The 14,697-nt window shown below is 54.6% G+C and overlaps 2 protein-coding genes and 1 pseudogene across 9 annotated transcripts; 1 reads left to right on the top strand and 2 right to left on the bottom strand.

Moving 5' to 3' along the window:
• Positions 1 to 397: 397 nt before the first annotated feature.
• Positions 398 to 1,891, bottom strand: GPR3 (G protein-coupled receptor 3). The gene has a single exon (XM_036914923.2). It carries the CDS (start codon positions 1,889 to 1,891, stop codon positions 740 to 742), a length of 1,152 nt encoding a protein of 383 aa, XP_036770818.1. The 3' UTR covers positions 398 to 739.
• A 1,287-nt stretch (positions 1,892 to 3,178) lies between these two features.
• CD164L2 (CD164 molecule like 2) lies at positions 3,179 to 13,619 on the top strand. Of its 8 annotated transcripts, none has more exons than XM_036914932.2 (9): positions 3,179 to 3,260; positions 5,666 to 5,753; positions 6,219 to 6,329; positions 8,732 to 8,839; positions 10,221 to 10,388; positions 10,489 to 10,560; positions 11,033 to 11,077; positions 12,627 to 12,771; positions 13,043 to 13,619. In XM_036914932.2, the coding sequence occupies exons 4-9, from the start codon at positions 8,779 to 8,781 to the stop codon at positions 13,056 to 13,058; spliced, it is 507 nt and encodes a 168-aa protein (XP_036770827.2). In that variant the 5' UTR covers positions 3,179 to 3,260; positions 5,666 to 5,753; positions 6,219 to 6,329; positions 8,732 to 8,778; the 3' UTR covers positions 13,059 to 13,619. The 8 variants fall into 8 exon arrangements, with proteins under 8 accessions (XP_036770827.2, XP_036770824.2, XP_036770825.2 ...); XM_036914929.2 differs by lacking the exon at positions 3,179 to 3,260 and adding an exon at positions 7,667 to 7,823 and having other exon boundaries at positions 5,687 to 5,815; XM_036914930.2 differs by lacking the exon at positions 3,179 to 3,260 and having other exon boundaries at positions 5,687 to 5,815; positions 8,738 to 8,839.
• LOC118927111 (40S ribosomal protein S24-like) lies at positions 5,389 to 5,893 on the bottom strand (annotated as a pseudogene).
• Positions 13,620 to 14,697: the final 1,078 nt, after the last annotated feature.

The following is a 14,697-nucleotide window of genomic DNA, read 5'->3' as shown; positions in this document are numbered from 1 at the left end:
CTCAGGTGATGGCTTCTTAAAAAAATAAAAAACCAGAGGCTGGTATGTTCCCCCTGCAAACCCGAGGTGGGTGGGCCTCGGGAGAAGGCTCTGGTTTCTATGATCTCTTCGATAAAAAATAAGCAAAAATAATAACAAAATACGTGGTTTCTCTTTCTCCCTTTTCCCCTTCAGGAACTGAGGTCCGAAATGGGGGTATGGGGACTGAGGGTACCCTGGTATGGCCTGGATTTCAAGGTGTGGGCCTTTTTTTAACCCTTACTACCCATAAATAAACTCAAAAATAAGTAAATAAATAATAAATAGATACTCTCTTTGTATGTGCATATATATATATAGATAAATCTCTCTCCTATCTAGGCAACTGAGTGACTAACCTCTCTGACTCTTTAGCTCAGAAATTCAGAAGTAAAGAGACATGGTCAAGGTCGAGGGAAGAAGATCAGGAACTTGGAATGGCACTGTAAAACACCCAGCAGCATTCTGGATCTCCAGGCCAGCTGGGCTGTGGGACATTTCTGAGTGGAATCCTGACCACCTGAACATTCTAGAACCATAGAGCCCGCTGGGCCCTGCAGGGATCTGAACAGAATCCTGTGAAACACCCGATGTCCTAGAACTCCAGAACCAGCTGGGTCTTGGGGGTGTGGAGCTAGGGAGTTGGAAAAAAGCCCTGAAGGACCTAACATTCTGGAATTCTGTAGTGATCAGGGCTGAAGGGTCGGTCACCAGGATGTGACTAGACATCACTGGGGGAACGGGATCTAAAGGGAATCTTAGAAGAGGAACAGCAGCAGCAGACGGCCCACAGCACCTTCTGCACATCCTGGTTGCGGAAGGCATAGATGATGGGGTTGATCATGGAGTTGTAGGTGGCAGGGAGCAGGGTGAGATAGGTGTAGAGAGGTGGGGAGTGGGCATCACCCAGCAGGCAGTAGACAGTGAAGGGAAGCCAGCAGGCAGCAAAGGCGCCAAGCACCACAGCCAGGGTGGCAGTGCCTTTGCGGGTGGCCACATAGTGGGAGGCAGGCAACAGATGCCGCTGGAGCGCAATCTGCTGGGCATGGCGGCAGACGATCCGGCAGATCTGGGCATAGAGCTGCAGCATGATGCCAAACACCATGAAGAAGGCAATGGCCAGGACCACCAGATGGTTCTTGGAGAGTGGATATACCACACCACATGTGGCCTGGGCATCCAGGCAGTTCCAGGCCAGCACGGGTAGCAGCCCCAGGCCCAGTGCACCTCCCCACACCAGAGACAGCATCACGTAAGTCCGAGTCACCGTTGTCTCTGAGTAGTAGGTGAGGGCATTGTACAGAGAAAGGTAGCGATCAACAGTGATGGCCAGTAGGCTGCCGATGCTGGCAGTAAAGGCCATTGCCAGCACGCCAACCAGCACCAGCCTCATCTCCGCTGAGCCAATGCAGAAGACAGCAGCAAAGTGGAGGACCAGGCCCAGGCCTGCCAGCAGGTCTGCCACAGCTAGGCTGCCCACCAGCAGGAACATTGGGGCACGGAAGGTGGGAGTGCCCACAATGATGGCCACCACCAGCGCATTCTCGCAGGACACCAGGGTGCCTGAGATGCACAGCACCACGTCCCAGGCCCTGGGTGATGGCAGTGGTGCTTCTGGGCCTGTAGGCCCCTCCGCTGAGCCCACACTGCTCATGTTCATGCTGCCTGAGCCAGCGGAGAGCCAGGCCAGGGGTCTGCCTGCACCCCACATCATGGTACCTGTAGGGAAAGGTCCTGTAGTGAGAAGCTGGCAGCGCTGGGAGCAGGGTTTGGAGGGGGTTAGGTGCCTCTCAGGATACACGTCTGGGTACTGATGCCTTGTCCCCCACTCATGCTCGGGGGCTCCTTCTAGGATACTTTTGTCCTCTGCCATGCCCCCAGGCCAGCAAGGGTCTCTTTTCCTGGGGATCTCTGTCTTGTGTCTCTTCACTTTCCCTTCCAACTCTCTGGGTCATGCAGACCTCTTTCTACCACGTGTGTGAACAGAGGAGAACCAGATGAGGGGCAACCGTAAGTGGATGGGAAGATGCCCAGAAAGGCCCAGGACTGGGGGAGGGAAACATCTCAAGACTAAGGGCTGCTCTGCTCCACCCCCATCAGGGAGGATGACGCTCAGTTTCTGAGGCTCGCCAGACCCCTCACGACTCTCAGTATTACCATACCCAGACTCCGCCCCCAGGGAATGTGCGTGAAGCCCCAGCTGGCCCCTAACCTGCACTCCTGGGCTAACAACACCCACCAAAACAGCACCCACCAAAAACACACCCTCCCAGACTTCTGTCCCCGGTCAGACCCTCTTTCTGCCTGAACCTCTGGGTCTGTAGAACAGACACCCTCTGCTGTAATCCTGGATCCCTGAGTCAGACCCCTCCTGCTCGGACACCTGGATCTCGGGCCTGACTCCGCCTCTTGCCTGGATGTCTGGATCCTTAAGTCAGACACCTCCTCCTACTCGGACACCGGGATCCCTGCCTCAGCCGCCTCCTGCCGGCCCAACCTCAGATGACCATCAGTCCCTCTAGGGCCTTGGGTCCCTGTAGAAGTGCCCACTCTCCGCCTGGTCACGCAGCTGACAGCTCTCCCACCCGGACAGTGTGTCCCCGCCTGCTAGCCCAGTATCTGGGTTCCCGGTCTCGACCTCCGACCCCAGCCAGCAGCTGGGAGCCTTACCACGGCCCAGCGCCCCAGCATCCTGCATGCCCTTCCGGACGCCTGGGGCCCGCGGCGGGGCCTGCTACTCACCTCCTGAGACCTGGCGCGGCCGAGCCGCGGGGAGGCTCCGCTCGGGTCCGGTCAGCGCTGGGTGTGCACGGACCCCAAGAAGCCCCCGCGGCCGCGGGAGAAGAGGCGTGAGTCACCCCGCCCCGCCCCCGGCCACCGGCTCGGTGACGTCAGAGGGCCGGCTGGCCAATGGGCACGTCGCGCTGGGGCGCAGCGCGCGTCGCGCGGCATAGTAATAAGGCCTCGCACCGCCCGCTCCCCCATTCATAAAAAGCGACCGTGGCCGCGGCCCCGCCCCCTCCAGAGACGGCCCGCGCTGTCCTTGACTCGGCGCCCTCTGAGGGCAGAGGGTTTCCGGGGCGCTGGTGGGAGAGCGTTGGAGAAGTCTCAGGGAGGCTGCGGGGGGGGGGTGCGCGGGGAGCGGAAAGGGGACCCGGACAGGCTGTGGGGCGGTGGGACCCTCGGGTGGCGGAGACAGACTGATGGAATTCAGGTGATGGAGACCGAGTGATGGATGCCGGGTGAGGATGATGGGGGGTTGTCAAGATGAAGGGGTCCTGAGGTGATGGTGGCAGGAGCACGAGGGAGTAGGGAAGTGGGTGGCAATGACGAGCATTGTGACAGGATCCTAGGGGATGGTGGCCGGGGAACGCTGACGTAGAGAAGGAACCATGGGCAGAGTGAGGGTGACTCTGTGGCAGGATGGAGTTCAGGGATCCCAGGGATGGCAGAGGCGGTGGCAAAGGAAAGGGAAGATGGAGTGTCCTGGTGATAGGACTTCAGGTCACCATGACCCTGACATAAGTGCTGAGGTACTGAGGTGACAAAGCTAAGAGGTGAGGTTTGCATGGTCCTGAAATGACCGTACCAGGTGACTGTGGTGAGTGGGCCCCAGAATGAATGGGACACGGTAGAGCGTCTGGACTGATGGTGACCAGGCAGGTAAGTTGCTCCAGGGCAGGTCCTCGTGATGCTGGGGCTGGGATAAAGAGTGACAGGGTGACATCACTCGTGTCAGCCCAACAGCGCCCTCATGGCATGGGAGGGGTGGGCCTGGCAAGATTTCAAAACCTGAATTATTTATTCAAGGATCTGGAAAGCCAGCAGGGTGGTGTGGTGGGGAGGCACTTCCCCGAAGCAGCAGGAGAGGGGGAGCCGGGAAGAACTTGGAAGCAGAAAACCTAGCAGCTGAGTCCCCAGGGCATGGCCCTCTCAACCTCCCATCTTTGGCATCCTGGCAGGGTAGGACACAGAGAAGGAGCTCTCCCTGCCCCAACCCTGCCTGCTCTTAGTCCCAGGGAACACCCCCTGCTGACTTCTCCCCATGTGGCCGACAAGGCCAGGCCTGGGGGAGGGGACCTGACTGCTCTTCCCCCACCTGTCTCTAGCTTTGATGCTCACTGGACTCATCTAGGCCTGTGGGTTGCAGGTGCGGGGCAGGAATCAGGTTAGAGCTTGAGGGAAGCAGGACAGCCCACATCCCAGGCCGTACCAACTACTCCCCCCAACATCGCACCACTGCAGCTCCCAGTCAGTGTCGGTCAGGGGGAAGGAGGTGGCAGGGTACATGGGGAGAGGAGATGGTCAGGGCTTGTGGTGAGCTTGGAGCGTTTAGCTGGTGGACGCAGTCAGGAGTATGGATTGGATTCAAATCCCAGTTCTTCCATTTCCTTGCTGCGTGACTTTGAATGAGTTTCTTAGGCTCCTAATATCTGTTTTCTCATCTGTAAGATAGAGATAATGTCAGTATACTGCATAGGCTTGTTGGGAGGGGCTGGTGTGTTATCAGTACTGGCCGTGTTGGTTACCAATAGTATATCTGCCAGGAGGACATCTGGGAGGCCTAGGTATGCAGGTAGTAACAGGTTCTAGGGGAAGATGAAATCACCCAGGGGAGGGAGCAGAGTGAGGTGGGGCCTCAGGGAACCCACCATTGAGAGCACAGACTGGGTGGTAGTGTTTCTGCCCCTGGGCCCTTGCACTGGCTCTTCCCTCTGCCTTGAACCCCTTCACTTTGTTTAGATCTCTACACCCAAGTCACTTCTTCAGAAGCAGCTTCTCTGGCCTCTATTCTAGATTACCACTCCCCTCCCCATCACTCTCTCTCTGCTTTCCCCGATTTATTATTTTTCAGAGCACTTATACTCCCAAAATTAAAAAGTTATTCATGTATTTTCTTTTTTACTGTGTATCAATCAGCCCCACCAGAATATAAGCTTCAGGAGGGTATAAACTTTGTAATGTTTTCTGCAGGAAAACAGCACCTGGCATGTAGTAGCTGTTCAACAAATATTTGTTGACTGGGTGATTAAAGAAAAAAGCAGCCATTAGAGAAAGAGAAGGAAAACACAGAGGGCATAGCAATATGTGCTGGGCCAAGGTGAAGTGTCAGAGAGAATACAGTGTCATGAGCACCCTAGGCCCCAGGCACCCACTTTCTACCCCATTAGCACTGGGTCCCAGCAACTGCCCAGAGAGGGTGATCTCAGAGAGGGTGAAGACTGCTAGGAGGTTGGCATGAAGGGGGTGTATGAGACAGTATCTTCTGCTATATTGAGTGGCAATGATCTTTTTTTTTTAATTTTCAGAGGTTATTAATCCTCTCATGAAAAATCTGCAGTCACTACAGACACAGTCATTGCGGAATCTTCACTTGTTCTTTTTGCAGCACCAACACTGGTTGGCCTTTACCATCCCCCTGACTTTCTTCATTCTGGTCTCACATTCCATTTGCCGTTTTCTTGAGCAGTCATGTCTTGCAAGGTTGTGTTAGGGTTCATTTCACTTTGCAAAATCCAAGGAATTATAAATCATGCTCAAGCCAGTTGTCTTGCACCACCAAAATGGGTTCTGACTCCAAATATCAAGATGACATCTGGCATGGTCTCGTACATTCTGGCTAGTTTTTCTCAAATTTCTGTTTTAGGTACTGTTGCCTTTCCAAGGTGAAGAACATCAGTGACCATGTTTCCACTGAAAAAGTTGGTTGGTGATGAAGCTTCTGATCCGGATAGGTACTGTGTCGTTCTTGATGGAGGGCACTCCTCACACAGTCAGGGAGGAAGAGAGTACATTGGTATGTCCAACCGTGAGAAATCCCGGAGATCCTAAAGACTTGAGGGAGGCTGTGGATTTCACATGGGAGCTCTCTCATGTTCCCACACTACCACATGCCAACAGGAGAGTTGAGGCCTTCGCTGCCAACCAAGTCACCTCCCCATAGATTTGCTGCCTAGAGGAAGAGGCAGTCCTTCCTCTCCTCTCCTTCTCATGCCCTCTGCCCTCCGTCCTTGCTTCCTCCCCACCACTGACACTCCTGGATGCCAAACCAGAGCCCAGTGCTTACAACAATTTCAAACCCATTTCATAGGTGAAACCCAGAGAAGCCAAAGGACTTGCCCCAAATCACACAGTAAGTGGCAGACTGGGATCTGACACCCGTTTGCCTGTAACCAAATCCAGCGTGCCTTCCTTTCTAGGTTAGATGTCCCCGACTTGCCAGAAGCAGCTGGGAGTGAAGTTTGACCCGGGCTGACAACACCTGCAGTTCCCCAGATTGCCACCAGGTGGCTGTGAGTGCTCACTGCCAGGTAAGACTTCCTCCTTACCTTGTCCCTCTTCAAATCTGGGGGATCCTGGGAGGCTGGGCTCTCAAAGGAGGTGTACGTGTGTGTATAATAATATCATACACCACTGCGATATAACGAGTTATGAGAAATATATATTTGGTCATTCAGATGATCAAAAATATATTTATCAGAGATATTGGATCTTCATCCACAGTTCCTGAAAATGCTTCAGAGCCATAAAGGTCAAATGGGTGTCTTGTTATTGCATCAAGAGTCTTTTGGACCCCTCCTAAGGGTAGGGGCTTGTTACCAGGGGAACCAACCGAGGTGGGCACTCTCAGTCTCCAACCCCCAATGCCTGGGAAGGGAGAAGGTAGAGGGCCTGGAGATTGAATCGACCAATGGCCAATGATTTAGTCAGTTATGACTATGCAATGAAGCTCTCACAGAAACCCTAGAGAAGTGCCTTTTGCTCTCTCTCTTTTGCACCCTGCTTCTCTGTCAGAGAGAGCTTCTATGCTTGGGGAACCAGAATGTTTCCACTTGCCACCAAGCCAAGCCCCAAGGCTCCACGAGGATAGAAGCTTCTTTCTTTGGGACCTTGCCCTATGTCTCTCTTCATCTGGCTGTTAACTTGTATCCTTTATTAAACTGGTAAAAGTAAGTGTTTTCCAGAGTTCTGTGAGCCACTCTAACAAATTAATCAAATCTAAGGAGAGGTCCTGGAAACCTCCAATTTATAGCCACTGGGTTAGAAGCAAGATTAACAGTCTAGGGCTTGTGACTGGTGTGTGGAGTGGGGGGTGGAGGGCAGCTTTGTAGGATGGAGCCCTTAACCTGGAGAATCGGTGCTGTTTCTGGCCAGGTAGTGTCAGAATTGAGTTGAGTTCTTGGACACCTGCTGGTATTTGAAAATTGCTCTGTGTCATGTATAGGAAAGCCCCCCACCCCACACACATGTTGAAATTAGTTTGGGAACCCTTAGAGGAATTGGTGTCAGTATAGTCAGATTTGCTGGGAAGGAGTTGGGGTCAGTACAGTGGGATTTGCTAGAATGGCCCGTCACACAGAAATATGTGGTTTTTCCAGAGGAAAAATGAAAGGTTGGGGGATGAGAAACCTTTGTTGCCTGGGTGGCTGCCTAGTCACCCAAGGTAGGAAACCTTAAAGGAACCACACAAGAATCTGTGTGTCGGTGCACATTGTTAGCACAGACTCACTAATTCATTCAGTCAATACTAACTGATAGTTCCCCTGGGCTTGAGTATGAGTGGGTGCTATGGACAGAGAGATGACTAGCCACATCTATGCATTTTTAACATTCAATAAACATTTATTGCATATATTCTATTTGTCAGACATGGTTCTAGGCACAGAGGATACAGCAATTAACAAAAATCCCTGCCTTCTTCATGGAATTTCCATTCTGATGGGGAGAGATGGACAATCTACAAAGAGATACTTAATATGGTATTAAATAGGAGCCCTTGAGGTTCTCACAGACCAATGGGACAGGTAAACATGTACACAGTTACTACATGGTACAGTATGGTTACTTAACATACGCCCACTTAGCTCTTACATGAGCAGGGAGTTAGCTAAAGAAGACAAACATACTTCCTACCCTCATGAAACTTACAGGCTAGGAAACACATGAGTCATTAATTATACATTTGATACATGTTCTGAAGGCAAAAGGAAATGTCATGATATATAGGAACCAGGAGAGCTGTGTGAAGAAGGCAGGTCATGAAGGAACTCACCTGAAGAGAGAATAAAAGCATTTCAAGGAGAGGGCACGACGACTGAGTCTCTGAGGAGGGAAAGAGGGGATGTTTGAGGAATGGAGAGGAGGCCAGTGTGTGGGGCACAGTGAGCCAAGGGGAGAGGTAGGAGTTGAGCTCAGAGAGGTGCACAGGGGGACAATCACGTAAGTCATGAAAAGCACTGAAATGGGAACTACTGCTGGGCTTAAAGCAGGGGAGTGATATAATTTAAGTTTCAAAGGATCACTCTGCTGAGCAGAGACAGGCTGGAAGTGGAAGCAAAGGCAGGAGCCCCACTTTGAGGTCACTGCAGTTGCCTGGACATGAGGTGGGGTGACGGTGAGCGTTCAGGTACTGGAAAGCCGATGAATTCAGAGCCAGTAGCTGGGACAAGTGCTGCACCAGCTTAGTCTTGCTCAGGGACAGTCACAGAGGGCCTCCTGCAGGAGGTGACCCATTAGTGGTATCATAAAAGATTTGTTTGCAGACACATGGGGTCAGAGGAGGAGGACCCTCCAGGAGAGAGAAGAGCTATAGGATAAAGGCAGGAGGTACACAGAGGAGGTGTGCTGGAGTTGTTCCATCTTCGCAGAGAGATCCACAGGAGAATGTATGGTTTGTTAGTAGTAAGTAGTTGTAACTGTTCACTATTGTTAGTTACAGGTGTGCAGCTGGGGCGGGAGCACTGGGCTGGAGATGGAGAGATGAGGTTTGCTGGCCTTCACAAGGGAACTGGTGACAGAGGAAGGGCCAAGAAGACTCCAGGTGAGGTGGAATAGGGCTCAGGACTGAAGTGGGCCACCAGCGGTGAAGACGGGGATGGAGGAGTGGGAGAGAGGGGAGGGAAGGAGGTGGGTCGGAGGAAGAGGAGGTGCCGCTAAGGAATCTGAGAAGTGGCTGCAGGAGAGCAAGCAGAGGAGGCTGACAGGGCGGGGGAGCCGAGGCGGGCGGAAGGCTGTGGAAAGGCCCCGTCGTCCCACTAACAGTGAGACAGTGGCGTGGCTGGAGGGTGTGGTGGTTTGGAGGCAGGCGTGGTGGGCTGAGGGGCAGAAGAGAGGAGGTGCAAGTAGTGCGAGAGCTGGGCTGCTAAAGGCCGTTCCCCAGTGGTGGCGTCTGGTTGGGGGGTGCACTTGACAAAAACCGCCTTCGACGAGCCCTGGAAGCAGGAAAGCGAACTCGCTTCGGATCCACGTTTTGCCACTAACTCTGTGACCTCGGATTGCCCCGGTTGCTGCACTTGTGAAGCAGGGATAACAACTCGCCCCTAAGCAGTTTTCGTGAGGCTGTGGCTGGGGGCATCCGGGGACCAGGTCTGTGGCTTGTTCTGGACTCCGCCCCCTTTTGTTCGAACCCCGGCCCAGACCACTGAACCCACCTCACCTGGTGGCGTCCACTAGCCAGGCCCTATAGGCCCCCCAACTCCGGAACACCAGGCCCCGCCCGGCGGTGCCATTGGCCATGCCCCGCAGTGGCCACACCCACAAGGCCACGCCCCGCTCGCCCAGGCCCCCCACACCTCCGCGCAACTGAGTCCAGAAGGGACGCGCGCCCCAGCTCTCCGCCGACCCCCAGGCTCCGGCCCCGCGTCCATGGCCGCGCCGGGACCCCGCGCCTCACGGGCTGCGTTCCGTGGCGGCTGCTGCTACCTCCTCCTGTGTGCCCAGCTCGCTGTGGCTGGTAACGCGGGCCAGGGTCTCGCTAGGGGCCCCGGGGACAGGCGCAGTGTGCTCCTTCACCCAGCCGCCTGCGCAGGAGCAGTCTGGACTTGGGGGCGGGAGGGGACTTTCCAGATGCAGGGCTCCAGGGGTGGGTGAAGGGGTCTCTAGCTGTGTGTGGAGCCCCGTGTGTGTATGTAGGCTCCAGGTGTGGGGGATTAGGGAGCTTCAGATGTATAGAATGAAGCCCCCCAGGTGTGTCTAGCGAAGGCGGCTCCAAATTTATCTGGCAACGCCAGGTGTATGCAAAGGGAGGGCAGTGTGGGTGAATGCGGGTAAGCATGTGTTTGTGGAAACTCCAGATGTGCAGTGGACTTAGGGGATTCCGGTGAGTGTATGTGCGCAGAGGGATGAGAGCCACAATGGGGGGAAAAGAGGGCTGCAGCTCAGCGTCAAGGTGGTGTTCCTACCTGACTCCTACCGACTCCCAGGTAAAGGAGCTCCAGGCTTTGGGCGGGGAGCCCTGCTTCGCATGAACATCTGGCCAGCTGTCCGGGGGGCCTGCAAACAGCTGAAGCTCTGTGAACATTGTGTGGAGGGGGACAAAGCACACAACCTCTCTGGCTGTGTGTGGGAACAGTGTCGGCCAGAAGAGCCAGGTATGCAGTTGAGCCCTCCCCAAGTCAAGTGCCTTCAGTTCTGAACCCCAGGGCCTTGGCCCCGCTCCCCATATCTCTCCCCTACATCTTCTCCCACCAGGATATTGTGTGGCCCAAGCTGAGGTGGTCAAGGAAGGTTGTTCTGTCTACAATCACTCCAAGTCATGTCCAGGTAAGGGGGCTTCTGCTGGCCTAAGCCTCCAGGAAGGATCAGCCTCTCGGGGATTGGGCTATGCCTGGTGCTATGAACACCTGGGGCCAGTTTCAGTTCTGCATTTAGCTCACTGAGAAGTCTCTTCCCCTCTCTGGCCTGCTTCCTCATCTGTAAATTGGTACAGTCAGAGGATCCAGGACAGACATGTGTAGGGGATGGGGAGTTAGCTCTTCCAATGTAAAATAGAGTAAGAAGCTCAGAAAGGAATGGGGAGAGGGCTTCCTGGAGGAAATGGCATCAGAGATGACCCGTATGGTACTGTGGAATTAAGGAAGTGTGTGGATTAAGGCTTGAAAGTATGTCAAGTGGACCTAGACCTGGGACAGGGGGTTTGAGCTGAGTCAGAAGTCCACCTGTTGGCCTGGGCTGTGATCTTGATGGGAGTCGGGGGTGGGAGGGCTGGTTTATTATGGATTATCTGTCTTTTCAGCTGCCCACCACCACCCCACCTATGAACCAAAGACAGTCACAACAGGTGGGTGCTACGTGAAGGCTTGGGGTGGTGGTGGGAGGGCTGGAGGTGCAGAGAAGGGCAGAGTGGGGTCCAGGCCCTCACCTGCTCTGTGACTTCAGCCCTGTGACTTCTGCTGGGCCATTTCCACATCTGTAAAATGGGTTGGGTAATACCTTGCAGAGTTGCTGTGAGGACTTTGTGAGAGGCTGTACAGTGCCTTGTTCAGTGTTTGATGCATAGAAGGTGATCAAGAAATGAAGGTTTCTATCTCCTTTTCCCAACACCAGTTCTGGCAACTCATGGTGACAACCCTTGGGAGCTGCCCTTGGTGCTGAATGTGTATGGCTCAGGTTGCCCATGAGGTGTAATTCAGTGACTTCCTACTGCAACCTCCAGGCCTAGAAAAGGTCACAAAGCAGGTTCCTGGAGGAGCAGCGGCAAGCACCCCACCCCTTGGTTCCCCCAGCTCCTTAGGGCTTGGAGGTCACCAGACTTGGCAGGGACTTGGTTGAAGAGGCCCTTGGTTAATTAAAGCCAGAAACGTGATCTCAGAGGCTGAATTATTGATGGCTCAGCTCACTTCTGCTCGAGCCCCAGATCAGTCTCATGCAGCTATGGCTTCCCTCGTCTGCTCCTTTTACCCCCAGTGTCCTTCTCTGGGGCTCCCTGAGCTGCAGCTGGGACCCACCTCTGCCCTGCACACTCTTAGACCTCTGTACACAACCTACACCCTCTGGAGGTGGACCCAGCTCCCAGCTGGGCCTCTGTCCACTGCTGCAGAATAATATTCCACCCCCAGCCCTGCCCTGCCCTGGGCACCTGGCCCAGGGCCTGAAACAGAATCCCTGGTGGAAGTTGATGGCTAACATAGCACAGCTAGGAGCCACCCAGACAGCCTGGTAACTATGGGCCCTAAGTTGGGGCAGAGGAGATGGTCTGTGTGAGTCTGGCTGTGTCTTAATTGTGAGGTGACTTCGGACAGGTTTGGCCCTCCAAGCTTCATCCTCTGGCACACATCATCTAGTGTCCTTTTATCCACTCAGCAGGGCTAGGGCCTTCACTTCTTCCTCCATTCCTTCCCTCTCTAAGGGCACTGATGTTGGGTGGCTTTAGGGTCTTGGGCCTTAGGCATCCTGAAAAGGTACCACATCATCTGTATCTGGGCTTTGAACCCCTAGATCCAAGGCTGAAAGGGACTCTGAGCTGAAGGGGTCCAGGTGCCTGAGCTCTGGGTCTGTCATCACCCTGTTGGTTCAGTTTGGGACACAGAGTTTGGAAGGGAGCTCAGTCACCTCTGCCCCATGTTGTTAGGAGGCCCAGGGAGGGCGTAAGAGTCATCAAGCAACCCAGCAAATCAGGAGCCAGGGCTGGAGACAGGCTCCACTTATACCGGCTGGGCACTGTCCCTCCCACCAGGCACTTCCCAGCTGCCCCCGGGATCTGGGCTGAACTCAATCTGACGTCCAAGGCTCTCACAGTGAGCACAGGTGCCTCCAGGTGACCTGTGCTGTTACTGGGGTGGGGCTGGGACCCTGGTCCACAGTGGCCTGCTATGACCTCAACCCTGCAGGGAGTCCCCCAGTCCCCGAAGCCCACAGTCCTGGCTTTGATGGGGCCAGCTTCATTGGGGGTGTCGTGCTGGTGCTGAGCCTGCAAACGGTGGCCTTCTTCATCTTGCGCTTCCTTAAGGCCAAGGATAGCACCTACCAGACACTGTGAGTACCTGGCCAGCCAGCAGAGTCCCAGCTCACTGCCCCACCCCACTCCTGCCCCTTGGGTCCCTTTAGTGCCAGTGTACTGTCTTCTCAGCTGGGCAACCCTATGGGCAATGACTTCCTCCCAGTGCTCCCATGTGAACCAAACTCCTCCCTCTTCCAGTGGTGGGGTTCTCTCTGCTGGGTGTTGGCCATGGCAAGACTCAGCCTGAGCCCAGTGTCTGAGATCCCAGCTGAGCCCACCTCTCTTTGTCCCTCATGCTGCCAGCAGGGAGGAGAACCAGTAGGTGATAACCCAGGAGAGCCTTTGCCTGCAGCTCTGTGGCTGTGGCAGAATCCTGGGCCATGTGTGCAGTTTGGTTTTCCTCAGAAAAGGGGAGCTGCTCTGAGGCCCCTGTGTGCCGTGTGTGCTGTGGGGTGGGTCACCGCAGCCTCCATTACAGTGTTTGCTCCTCCAGCCATGGCCTGCTCTCTGGAGGTGGGGGTCCTCCGCCTGGCGGAGGCAGGACCATGGCTCTGTCTGGCCTCTGCAGAATCTGACCCCCTTCAAGCCTGGGTTACACACTGACAGGGAAGGTGGATGAAGAGCCCGCCCTCTTGGCCCCTTATAGGCACTGGGGGTGGGAAAAGCTTTGGCCACCAATTCTGGCCCTTGGGTGCACTGAGCAGGCTCAGTGCCCTATACCTGACGTCCCTGCCTGTCTTGGGCCTGATACCTGCAGCTGAGAGCATCCTTCAGCCACCTCCCATCTCGTCGTCATCCCTGTGGGCCCTCTGCTTGGCACTGGCTCTTCCCAGCAACCTGGCCTGGGCACTGCCCACAAATAAAGGAACTCTTGCCATCACTGTGCTTCATGTTCCATGTCTTGGGCTGTGTGTGGGGAGGTGGGGGAGTGTAGCCATTGTCCTCTCCTTAATAGCAATTCAGCCTTGGACTGTTGCTGTCTCCTTTTAAATTATTTTCATCTGCTATACATGTTGAATCCCCTCCCTCCACCGCTTTACAGATGAGGGTACAGAGACTCAGAAAGGGAAGTGTAGTTGTTCAGGGTCCCATAGAAGGACAGGGCAGGGCTGGGATTTGAATGCAGGTGTTTCTGACTCCAGAATGAGCAGAACTACAGAACTCCCTTGCAGAGGTATCTCCAGGCTCTCTCAGCTCCTAAAATTAGGTCTCTGCCTCAGTGACAAGGTGGAGACGCCCCTGGAACTATCAACAGCCATTTCTGGCCTTCCTCCTCAGGCCCTCCTGGAAAGCCCCGTCCATGCCCACCTCCCACTCTTCAGCCACCATCCCTAGGTCCAGAAGTCTTCCCTGACTAGTAACATCTCCCACTGATGGGGCCTTTGCTGGAAACCAGGCATGTGGCTCAGAGCCTGACATCATTATCTGGTTTAATCCCATGACTGTTCTAGAAAGTTGAGAGGCAACAGAATAATGGCTGAGTTCAGCCTCTAGAGCCTGCTGCTCTGTGTGAACTGGAGCAAATTCCTTAACAGCTCTGGGCCTCAGTTGTCTCATCTGTAAAGTGGGGTAAGAGCAGTTTCCATTTCAGTGGGATGTGGGCAATGCTCAGAGCAGGTGTGTGTGCTCCATGGCTTCATTCCAGGGCATCCATTCACCCTTGCAGCTGTGTAGCCCACAGGCCAGTCTAATGCACCTCTTCCTGCCTCAGGCCTAGCCTCCCTGCAGGGCCTCCAGCTCCAGCTGGAAGGGCTCTGAAGGCCGCTATTAGCAGTTCAGCTATGTCTAGGCCTCACAGAGAGCTCATCTGCCCACACATCCAGCCACCATCAACAATGCCAAACAGAGTCCATCTCCTCGCTCCCCACCCTCCATGCTCGCTTCCATCAAGACCCCATCCTCTCAGATGACCTCCCCTTCAAGCACAAGGCTCCAGCGACCTGGATCTACCTCCTTACCCA

This window comes from Manis pentadactyla, chromosome 4, assembly GCF_030020395.1.
Source record: "Manis pentadactyla isolate mManPen7 chromosome 4, mManPen7.hap1, whole genome shotgun sequence".
NCBI classification, from domain to species: Eukaryota; Metazoa; Chordata; class Mammalia; order Pholidota; family Manidae; genus Manis; species Manis pentadactyla.
The sequence above is the reverse complement of the archived record's forward strand: the minus strand, read 5'-3'. Positions and strand labels throughout refer to the sequence as shown.

Bases quoted from the DNA above. Each gene is read 5' to 3' on its own strand.
- GPR3 (XM_036914923.2), bottom strand. From the start codon at position 1,891: ATGGCAGAGGACAAAAGTATCCTAGAAGGAGCCCCCGAGCATGAGTGG.
- CD164L2 (XM_036914924.2), top strand. From the start codon at position 8,683: ATGTATGGTTTGTTAGTAGTAAGTAGTTGTAACTGTTCACTATTGTTA. The intron at 8,840-10,220 runs GTGAGGTGGAAT...ACCGACTCCCAG, and splicing joins AAGGGCCAAGAAGACTCCAG to GTAAAGGAGCTCCAGGCTTT. The intron at 10,561-11,032 runs GTAAGGGGGCTT...CTGTCTTTTCAG, and splicing joins TCACTCCAAGTCATGTCCAG to CTGCCCACCACCACCCCACC.